We start from the raw sequence: 12050 nt of genomic DNA on the forward strand, positions 1-12050 counted from the left end.
AATTTAAATTTCTCAAGAGAGCGATTAAATATATTTACAGCACCAACAGTTTCCATTCCACTAGCAGATCCATCATAGTTTTTGTTACAAACATGTGTTAATTCTGCTTGGTTTTGGTGCTTTGAATTGAGGATATTTCGATTTTCATCGCATATTTTACATTTCCTAGATAAGGCTTCGACATCTAAAACCTTCCCATTTTTTATGGACAATGCTACCGTAACCCCATTGTGGGAACTATATCCCCTTTTTTGCCATGTTCCATCGACAGAAACTTCAATATCAACTACCTCATCAGGAGATTTGCCTTCCCTGAGTTCTTGTACAGCTTCATGCATAGTTTCATTAGATACTGTTTGCGCTGCGGTTACTAATTTATGTACAATAACATTGTAGATTTTATTACATATTCCTCTTGGCATATTCATAAGAGTGGCAAACCGATGTAGACCAGTTTGGCCCTGACCCAGTGTTCTCATAGCATATACCACTCTTTTATTAACATCATATCCTTCTACATTTCTTGATGTGTAAAAGTCTAATTTAAATCCACAAATACAACCTATAGATAATTTTGATGCAAATCCTTTGCAAGACTTTTTATTCTCGATTAAAGACAACAGAGGTTGCAAACATTCTGGACATCCAAGTTTATCAAATACGGAGGCAAGAATTTCCATATCAACAAATCTGTAGCCACTGACACATTTTGAGTGTTTACTCGGTACTATTATTGGTTTTACTTTTCTTTTTGATACACTTGCAAATACACTTTCACTATCAACATTATCAACAGAGTCTGTCATATTTACACCATTACTATTAACACTATTTACATCAATATTTACACATTTTTCTTGTTTTCTTAAACCATAAAATGTACATTTATGTTTCTTAAGACGTTTCGTTGAAAATTTAACTCTACCACAACTATATTTCGACTTAAAGCTGTCCATTTTTCTTCACTCGTGTGTAAATTAGCAGCTTAAAAGACAACTTACAATGAACAACACAAAAAACACTTTTCTAAATATGTGGTTTTGAATCATGGCTTTAGATAGTAGAAAGTATTTATGATGAAACTGCAAAAAAAAACGGCATAAAGAGGGGACTATATGCATTTTATTGATAATTTTCTTGTAACTAGGGGCGTTGCTAGGTGAGAATTGCAAACAGGTAGTCATACAAAAATGTCATTTATTTTACAAATAAAAGTTAATTTTGAATAATTTTTTCACCATTTAATTTTATAACAAATTTAGTTTTAGAATAGCTAAAAAAAAACAAAAAAAAAAAAAACGTTTTTTTTGAGGAGTGTTCCCCCTTAATTTTAGGAGGTAATTAACTATTTAACAACTATCTGACTTGATAAAAACAAAGTAATTTTTTACGCTATTTTACCATAATAATTACCGCTTTTACTAACTTTACTAACTTTTATCACAAATTACCGGAATTACCGACTTTTATGTAGTTTTACCGTTTTTATGCAGTTTTACCGTTTTTACCGATTTTACGCATTTTTATGCAATTTTACCGTCTTCTGTAATAAGAAAGCGTAAAAATATGTAATACACATTTTTACCGCATAAAGTAAAAATGAGTATTACGCGTTTTACCGCATTTTACCGAAATTTTTTTACCGCCGGTGCGGTAACGCCGATACTTATACATAAGTGACAAATTACACATATTTATGAAACTTTTATTGATATTTGATAAGGCTGTCAAAGTGTGCAATTCACACTCGCTAGTGCTTCTACCAGCTACAGCATAAACTAGAAAGTAAAATAAAATAATAATTATAATTTCAATACTAGTATTTAAAAAAATAACCAGAAAAGTCTTGATATTTCTTGTTTTAGTTTTCACTCTATAAAGTTGTTCTTGATTGATTCAAGACATTTCACGACAAGACAGATTCAGTCTTGCGCATATTAATCTTGCTTTGTCTCGTCTTGTCTTGCTAAAAAGTGAATAACAAGACTTTTTGTTTCAAGACACAGATCCTTATTATAAATCAAAAATTAAAAAAATAAAAATTTATTTACTAAGGGCAAAGTAGTTTAATTTAACATTGTAAGTCAAAAATTGATAAAACATGAATTTTTTGTGACTTTTTGCCGTGCTATGGTGAAAAATAAACGAAAACCTTATTTTTGACCTATTAAAATTTAAAAGATTTTTTAAAGGTTAACAAATTTTAAACCCTGATTAAAACTAAAATTTTTTATTCTTATCAGTGATATATACACTACCGTCCATAATTTTTCATAATTTTCGATAAAAGATATCAAAGTTTTACTTACTATTAGGAGATAAACTAAAAACGAAAACTACCTGAATTATATATTATCTTCCTATTTCTTAAGTTTACATAAGAATTAATATAAAGTCCTATTAGGCTAGTTTGTATTTTACTTACCTATAAATCACCGTTAGCGACAATAACCAACAAACATATACTTGGCATTCTATTTTATGACTTTCTAATTTTTCATCACTCGCAGTTTTTTCTACATCTTTTGCATCATTAAGTATTAATTTTTGACATTATTTTAAACTCTCACATTAAAATAGGAGATCTGATGACAAGCGAGTCATTTCAATATTTTATCGTTCTCAAATTCATTCAAAAAACTTATACAATGTTCTTAAGAATATATTTTGGATTTAAGCTTTAAATCATTTTCTTCTAAAAAAAATAAATGGCTTCCCATCAATCCAAATTTCCAAAGGTATAACATGACTTTTTAAAGTGTCCAAGTGAACTACTTTTGTCATTATTCCCTCTATCATTACAATGTCACCTGTGGCATTCCAACCAAAACTGCTCCACCTCTTAACACGACATCCTCCATGTTTCATAGCCAATAATACTAACTGTTTTATCATACATTCAACAACTTCTTTTTAAGACAAACAATCTTTTCTTGAAACCAAAGATTTAAAACTTCGTCCCGTCGAACAGAGGGGGGGGGGGGGCAGATTTGCTTCAAAACTGGGCATTTAAAGAAAATGAAAAGTTGTGTTATTTTTTGTTTAAAAAATAACTTGATTGCGCGAGTTATTAGTACTACTTTGTTCTAATAGAGTTAAAGCTTAAGTTTGTTAAAAGTTCCAAAATATTTTTAGGGGTTTCTCAATTTTAGGTTTGCCGCTTTCTTTTGGTAATGAAAAAATAAATTTAAAGTGCTTAATATACATTAATAGGTCTCTAAAAAAAGTGCATTTAAAATATATTTTTATTCAATTTTTTCAAACAATGCGCTTTTTATTTATGTCCTCACTTAGATACAGTTTCAAATTTTTTTTTTTATGAAATCTTAATGATTTCAGATTTGTAAAACATTTTTTGTTGTAGCACTTATTGAGCCCTTTTGTGTGTGTTAGTGGAAATGTGTCAATTTCATTAGTAGAAATCATGTAACGAAACCAGGTCATGAACGCGTGAACTAATGTAGTTCTTTTTTTTTTTACAAATTAATATAAACGAATTAAACTAATCGAGTTTTCGAGTAACTTTTTTTGATTGAATTTTTACATTAAATTCGAATTATTGTAATTTATTATAGTGAATCGATTAGAATACGTTTTAATACTATTTATTCATGCAAGATTTTGATTTTCTTCTTATTTCTATTATCACTTAACGGTTTTTTTAAAAAACTTTACTCGAAATTACTCGAAAATACATTAAAAACGTCTGACAATTGTAAATAGATGTTTTAAAATCTAGGTAATATTTTTTCCTAAATCTAACAAGTGCCCTTTTTTATTTAATTATTTAAGTTAAATTTCCAAAACAAAAAAAAAAATTACTTTTGTCCAGTTTTAAAGTTTTGGGACATGAATTATGACCGTATAAAGTTTAAACCCCCCTCATTTTTGAGGGGTTACAAATTGTATATGGTCACAACTCTTGAACGCTGAGAGAGTCTAGTTGAGAATAATACAAAAAAATTTTTATCAACTTGTTGCCCTCACATTTTGGGGTAAGAGAGGGATGAAATTTTGTGGTTTATTTGTTCCCAGCCTCCAAATCCTTATTTTTTCTATAGTTTCCTCCTCTTTCATAAAATGTTCCACAACTTTTCACAATAACATTAAAGTTGCTATTTAAAAAAGGTTTTAACAAGATTTAAATGATTAAAACTAATCTTTATGGGTCTTCAGTTTTTAAAGCAAAATTTACGATTGGATATCATTTATAATAAAAAGCCTTAGCACCTACTGCGCTCAGCTGAGCTCAGAAAAGTCACAGTAGGGTTTTACTCACCTCTGACCCACTGTGCACTGTGCGTCGGTTGAATGTTTACAACCATTGATGGTCCAGTTTTTATGTAGTTTTTGAGCCCACTTTAGCAACTTTATTATTTTTATCAAAGCATTTTAATCAAACTACTTATATGATTTTCAAATTATCTAATAATGAAAAAAACATGAAATATCTAATATATATTTACCCAATATAAAAATGAATACCCATAACGCCAACGTATTAATCATGTGGAAGTTATTTTATTTAAAAGCGCGTTAAAACTTAAAAAATAATTTATTGAGTTACAATTATTGCGCGGTGCAATGGTTAATCAAATCCTTTGGAGTCCTTTTTTGTTTGTTTTTTTAAATATTTTTAATTAATCAACTAATTGCTGCTAATATATTATTAATAATAATTTTTTTTTTTTGTTATTCACTACATGATTTAAAATACAAATGTTTAAGATACTAATATAAAAATGAATTACATTTGAAAAAAATAAGGATAAATATAAAGAACGCGGGCACTCAAACAAGACCTCAAGGTCTTGTCACAGAGAATCGCTGTTGAAACTTAGATATTTCTTTTCGTTATACTTTTAAGTTACTTGCTTAAAGGTGCTTGCAACGAAAATACATAGCATTCTAAACGACTGTCTTGTGCGACTTTTGTCTGTGATTTTCAGATGAATTTCACTTTCTCAAAATCAAAATATATGATCAAGTAATTTTCATTCAATGATTATTATTTGATATTTTAATTGAGTTTTTCTACTTCTTTTTTTATATCTACGACTAATTTCTCCATGAATTGCGTGTTTGTTTTTTTCTTTTCTTTTAAGTATATGTACAAGGTCAATAAAAGTATAATAATTAGGATGTTACTTTCTTCGCTTTATGATATTGATCTTTAATGTATTAATAAATATTGATCTTTTTTTAACAAATACTTGTAATGTAATTTCATGTTCTTTCTTCGTCTGTGATAATATTAACTCTTCTGTGTTACATCTGCACAATGTTACTCCCCTGGTATAAAGGCTTATGAATATGCACATACACATACAAACGCACACACATATACACATACACACATATACACGTACACATATGCGCTTCCCCACGCAATATTAGCATAATTAACAAGACAATGTATAAAAGAGTAATAAAGTTGAATTAGAAGATATTTATTCAAAACGCTTCTTACTTTATAAAAGACTCCAATACTTTACTACACAAGTTTCTGATATGATTTTTCTAATATAGATTTTCATCTATAATAATACCTAAAAAGTTTGTATTATCACTTGGGAGTAAACGTTTTTTAAATGCTGGAAAGAAGTGAGTCCATCTAGTCTTTTCAATATTGAGCAATAGTTTGTTTGATTTAAACTTATTAGAGATTTTTGTAAGCTCAATATCATTAAAAAGTTTATTGATATTATTACATGATAAGAAAAGGTTAGTATCATCAGCAACCATGACTGTTGTTAATTTTGAGGCTTTATAGAGATCATTTGCATAAATTAGAAATAATAGGGGTCCTTGTATAGATCCTTGTGGAACTCCACATATTATATTAAGAAAGTAAGGTAAAGGAGATCCTTTGACGTGGACATGTTGTTTACAATTTTTTAGGTAACTTTTAAGTAACATTAAAACTTTTCCAGTATATTTTACCATAATATAATAAAAGACACGACGGTTAATACATAGTTAGTTAATAACTTATCCGCGCGTAACATGTCTTGCTTTTAAAGAAAGGCGTTATCGTTATGCTCTAAATATAGTTTATAAAGGAATTCTTTAATGAAATTTTTTAACTTAGAATTTTTTATTTTTAACATTTGCTTTCAATCATTTAAATTTTTAATTTTAATTCTTTTTCACTTATAAACTTATGTGTATATATATATATATATAAAATCTGCACTTACATCTCTTATATCTATTGTTATCAATTTTGTAATCTTAAAACTGTAAAAATTAAAAACAGTTTTTATTATTTTATACTTCATTATGTTGTTTTTTTTTGCTGAATTTATTTACCCACTCTCCAGAGTAAAACTTGAGACTACTAAACGTACTCAAAAGTATCAATAAAAATACCTTTTCAACATATTTCAACAAATGCTCATCCCGCCTTACTTCGAGCACTTCATTTGTTCTTTATCAAAGTGTTAGCAAAAGGTCATAAACAACAATATATATACATGTATATATATATATATATATATATATATATATATATATATATATATATATATATATATATATACATGTATATATATATATATATATATATATATATATATATATATATATATATATATATATATATATATATATATATAATTTTTTAGATTTTTAGATAAAAAATGTTGAGCACATTAGGTTTTTCCAAGATGCTACGCACGTTCCACAAAACCAAAAGCAACTCTTTTTTAGGTATGTTGGTTGACTTTTTTTTTAATAGTTATTAAGGTGCTCCAAGGTGACCTAACAGTCTAATCACAAAACACCGTGAAATGAGTATTTAACAGCTACATCCTCACCAATGATGCTTACCTACCTTGAGCCGGAATCGAACCTCGAACCTGTTATTAGTTCTGAGTTAGAACTCTAACCACTGCATTAAGACTGCTTAGATTTGAATCTGCAACTACGTTGTTACGTTTCTAGTGACATCCATCACACTAAACTAACTTTTTTTCTTTTGGAGTTGTTTTGGCGGTTATTCCGACCATACCCACAGACGCAACCTAGTGTGATTTATACAAAGTTATCATTTCTCATCTCCGGTGATGACATAGTCACGACATAGTCAGTTGAGTGTGCGGTGCAAAGATAAAAACTTCATGAAGATATTTCTTCTTAACCAAACTGACATGCTTTCAGTTCACTTGAAATACTAAACTACGACCTATCCAATGGGGCTATGGTAACTAAGTGGTCCATCTGAAACTCATACAGCAGGCAGTGTCGTACATGGTCTTTAATTTTGACCTTTCTTTACAAACTTTGATTAGTTTGATACACCGCTCTTTATACACTTAAATCATGGAAACGTTTCAGGAGTTTTTTTTTTTTTAAACTGCATAGAGGTTGTCCATAAATTATGCAACGCTAAATTTCACTAATAAACAAAACAAAAAAGATTAATAGTTCTCCCTCACTCCTTCTTTAGTTATATAAAAAAATCAAAATAGCATATTTAGTTTAATAAAAACCGCCGCCTATAAGAACCTAAGATTTCATAGTTATATTTTTTAAATAAATTTAAGGTGAGCTTCCGCTCACACATTTTATCACGGGAATGGGAAAGAGAAGGGAAAAATAATCACGTGGGCATGCATATTATAAGTTTCAATTTGTCTAAAGTAAAACTACGCATGCTCAGGTGATTATTTTTCCCTTTCCTATCCTGTTCTCAAAGAAAAACGAATAAGTGGAAACTCACCTTTAGCTTTGCATAACTTATGGACAATCCCATATTTATTTTTAGCCAACCAAATATAATCGAAAGGTGACACCCCGCTCTTGACGTATCTATGTCTCTATGTCAACTATGACAAGTAAAAACACAATCAAAGCATTTATCACAACTAGGTATGAAAACGAAATAGATATGAACTAGCTTAACTTTCGTAAATTTTTAAATTTACGAAAAAATGTCCTTTCTTTTTTATTAGTAAAACTCGTTTTTACTAATGAAAAAGAAAGGGCAAGATAAAATTGAAATGAGTTCTGTTTAAAAAAGCTATCTTTCTGATGTTTTAAAACAAATGTGCACTTTTTTTTTCATTTTAATTCAGTCCTGACTAGTTGTTGTGAGATAATTTAAATTGAATATTCATTTGATGTTTGGAAATTATTTAACTTATCTGTTAAAATTTTTCTTCCATGATTTTTTATACATTTAGACTTATTGCATGAGAAAAAAAAATCTCAAAACTTTTTTTTTCGTTATTTTTTTAATTTGTATTTCTACTTACACATCAGTATTATCGTAAACATTTTTTGCATTGATGTAAGCTTTCTGAAATTTTCGATCTATAAAAGATATTTACATATTTCAAAAACTTTGTTGATTGTTTAAACTCCAATAAATGTGTTCAAGGTAAAACCAAATCCTGTTCCTTTGATAGTTGCAATCATCTTTTGATAGTTGCAATCATCTTTTGATAGTTGCAATCATCTTTTGATAGTTGCAATCATCTTTTGATTTAAAACTTTTATTTATTTTAATCCTTTTATTTTTATTGTTTATTTATATATTTTGACATTTTTAAAGCCAATTTCGACATGTAGTAGATCTCGTTTATTCTAATATATTTTGACATGCAGTAGGTCTCGTTTATTCTATTATATTTTACTAAGTTTAATAAGTTTTTTAACTTTGATTTGATTTTAATCATTTTTAAAAAGTTGATAAAAACAAAATAAGAAATTTATCTGATCTAAGACCATGCGATATTTATTTAATAAAATGGTTTATATAAAATAAACAAAAAAATTAAACTATTTCAAATAAATATCTAACTTAAAGAAATGGTATTTTTCAAAAGTTTCTCTACTTACGTCAGCGTAAAGTAAACCATTTGCAGAAATCTAGAGGATATTAAAATAAAAAAAGTAGTTTTCAAATTACAAATTATATTACAGTATAAAATCAAAATATACTACATTAGTACAAAAATGTAAAGATAAAAAAATAAAATTCAAAAACTATAAGGTTTAACGTTTAAAGAAGGAAACACAACTAATCCAAAAAAAAAAGAGTCAACGACGCTCGATCAAGAGTTTTTCTTTGTTCTTTAGACTTAGAAAAGACGTCTTAAAGACATATAGGCATCTTTAAGATGTTTTCTAGACGTCTTAACGTGTCCTGCACATAGTGGAAAATGTTTTTATTGATCCACGTTATTCCAATTTATTTTACCAAAGAAATATTTTAGAATCATAGAATATAAATTTATAAAGTGTTGAGTAACTAACACAAATATTGAAACTAATTGAATATTAAAGAGATTATGTAAAATGATTTCACTAATTAATAAATTTATAATAAATAATGAACTCCATTTTCTTTTCCCTTGAGTTGTTATTTATAAAAGTTATTTTATCTTTATTAAATGGTTTGCATTCCATTAATTCTTTGCATGTTGTTAAATACGAACTTAGATATTTATATAATTGCTTCAAAGTGCGTAAGCGATTAACTAAATAAATTTTTTTGAGTGTAAATACAACAGTTTAAAACATTTATTTAAAAAAAAATTTGTTTTCTTTTAACAAATTTTGTAAAAAAAGTAAAGAGAAAAGTCATAAATGATGTTATGGCTTAAGAAAACTACTGTAATTTTATTGATTCATTTGTCTCAAGTGAAAGCAACATTCCCATCAGAATGCAAAGATCTTGTTTTATACTCTATTCTTGGTACGTTTGGTGGATGTCTATTTATCTCAAGTTCTATCTTGTTCATAGTTATACGAAGAAAAAAAAGAAGTGAGAAACTGTTTTTAAGCTTTAATAACCACTTTTAAAACTTTTCTTTTGTCAAGAAATTTTATAATTTGTTTTTAGATTCTTTGCGTTTCGCGAAGATTTAAATGAAAATATTTTAGTGCTAATTTTTTTTTTTTTGCCGCTCTTTTTATGAATGAGTATAATTATGAAAATTTAATGCTGATTAAGTATCGTTTAAGCATAAGTCTGGATAATATAAGTAGATGATTTTTTTTGGTTTAAAACAAAACAAAATACACTAAAATTTTAGTTTTGGCCATTTTAATTCAAACGTAAAGTTACAATAGATTACGAATAAATATTTTACATTGCTATTTGATGATTTGCATAACTATTTTGAAAAATGACTTTTGTTTTGAATGTTCATTTTTATTGTGTTATTTGAATCGATAGATTGGCCTGGCCATAAACTGTAAATCTATATACCGTTACATAAGATTACTTTTGATTATCTTACGTAGATAGATCCACTTATTATTTAATTTTAAAGTTATTAAAAATTTTTTAGAATAAAGTTAAATTAAAAATCTAAAATAGCTGCGCTAAACAATAATAAAAGTTTAATTACGACATTTGTTGTGGTTTACTCAATTAATACTCCATCTAGGACTAGGCTATTTGTTACAACAATCAATTGTGTAAGTATCAAGGTATATTTATACGAAAAAAAAAATTTATAATGTGCTTTATTTTAACGGGCTGGAGCGTATTCTCATCGATCCGTTAAGCTTAACGGAGCGTTAGTCAAAAATTTCTTTTAAATTTTTGACTAACTATTAAAAACATTAATAAAAATTTTATTTAAAATTATAATTTTTTAAACATAAATGTTTTATTTTGGTATAGGTTTTATTTTAACGAATTTATATAGATTTTCGTCATTTCTTTACTTAGAAATTTCAGACAAAAGCTCCGTTAAGCTTAACGGAGAGATGAGAATATGGCCCCTGGTTAGAACTGTCAAGTTTTAGTATGTTGTATTATGCCAATATATAAGGGAGAGTGGGGAGAAGTGGGACAATTAAATATTTTTCAAAATAATTTTAATTTCTTTTTTATATAATAAATGAATCGAATAAAAAAAGTTTTGACAAATAAAGCATCGTTCGGGCATTGATGAAAACCACATTTTTTATGGAGATTATTTCGTTTATAATTTTATTAGTTTTTAAATAATAATTGTTGATATTTTGTTAATTACTCGCTCGTCCCATTTTACCCACACTAGGACAAGTGTAGTTACTACCGGTTACTGTGGTTACTAACTTACTACCCTCACGTTTGAAAAGGAAGGGGCAAACGATTTTCGGTATTTTTATTTCCAGGCTTCCATTACTGCGATTATATGCAAAACATGCTTATTTTAAATAAGCATGGGCATACTTAAGTTTGCCAATACCTGAAAATCTCATATCTGAAATATAAAAAAATCTACTTGCGCCCATAGAAACTTGCAAACTATTTTAACGTACTTAGAAACATTTAAAATTAGAATTTAAAACTATATATATTATATAAAATGATATATAAAATTATATTATAGTATACTTTTATTCACGTTTAGATTAAAAAGTTATACGCTGCCAAATATTCTTAAATTAAAGTTTAAGACCTTTTTCTATTTTATAAATCATAAATATCATTGCATAATTATCAGGTATCTTAAGGTAGGTTTGACAGATATTAAGGTTGTTATCTTAAGGTTGTATATCTTAAGGTTGTTTGACAGATATTAGATTGGTGGAATATTGCAAAAGATTTTCAAAGAGATTTGAATGCCAACAATTGTTAATACGCACATTATGTGAATCTCCGTACTAACAATACACGGTTTTCGAAATTCCAAAAAGTTGTAAAACACACTCATGTTAACAAACACACAAAAACTTCGAGTAAACTAACTTTAAAAACGGTACGTTTTACAAGGGAATCAAGCTGTTTCGTTGAATAGATTTTATATTTTGGTATGTTTTTGCAAAATGAAATGATTATTTTGAAATAAAAACTGCTAAATAAACTAACTATTTTGATTTATTATTTTTGCTTTAGTTTTAATAAGTAGTTATTGGTAAAATGGCATATCATTGCGTTGTAAAAAATTGTTCAAATGGAAGCTATAGACTTATGAAATGGAAATATGCAATATGCACTGAACATAAATGTAGAAAAGAGGATATTGGATGTAGTTGTGCATCGTCTTTTCATTTATTTCCTTTTCCAACTATCAAAAAATCTCCCTCCCAACGTGAAATTTGGA

At 27.5% G+C, this 12050-nt stretch overlaps 1 protein-coding gene across 4 annotated transcripts in view; it reads left to right on the forward strand.

Moving 5' to 3' along the window:
• Positions 1 to 6624: 6624 nt before the first annotated feature.
• LOC105844115 (uncharacterized) overlaps positions 6625 to 12050 on the forward strand; it is a 35219-nt gene continuing 29793 nt past the window's right edge. Inside the window, exons 1-2 of one of the 4 annotated variants that reach the window (XR_010640808.1) lie at positions 11675 to 11757; positions 11843 to 12050. The exon at positions 11843 to 12050 is cut by the window's right edge and continues 1403 nt beyond it. Coding sequence is in view for 2 of the 4 variants with exons in the window: in XM_065805354.1 (XP_065661426.1) it covers positions 9595 to 9772 (178 nt within the window). In the remaining 2 variants the exon portion in view is untranslated. The other 3 variants (XM_065805355.1, XM_065805354.1, XR_010640807.1) reach the window with 3 other exon arrangements.

Source organism: Hydra vulgaris, chromosome 09 (assembly GCF_038396675.1).
Source record: "Hydra vulgaris chromosome 09, alternate assembly HydraT2T_AEP".
In the NCBI taxonomy this organism is placed as follows: Eukaryota; Metazoa; Cnidaria; class Hydrozoa; order Anthoathecata; family Hydridae; genus Hydra; species Hydra vulgaris.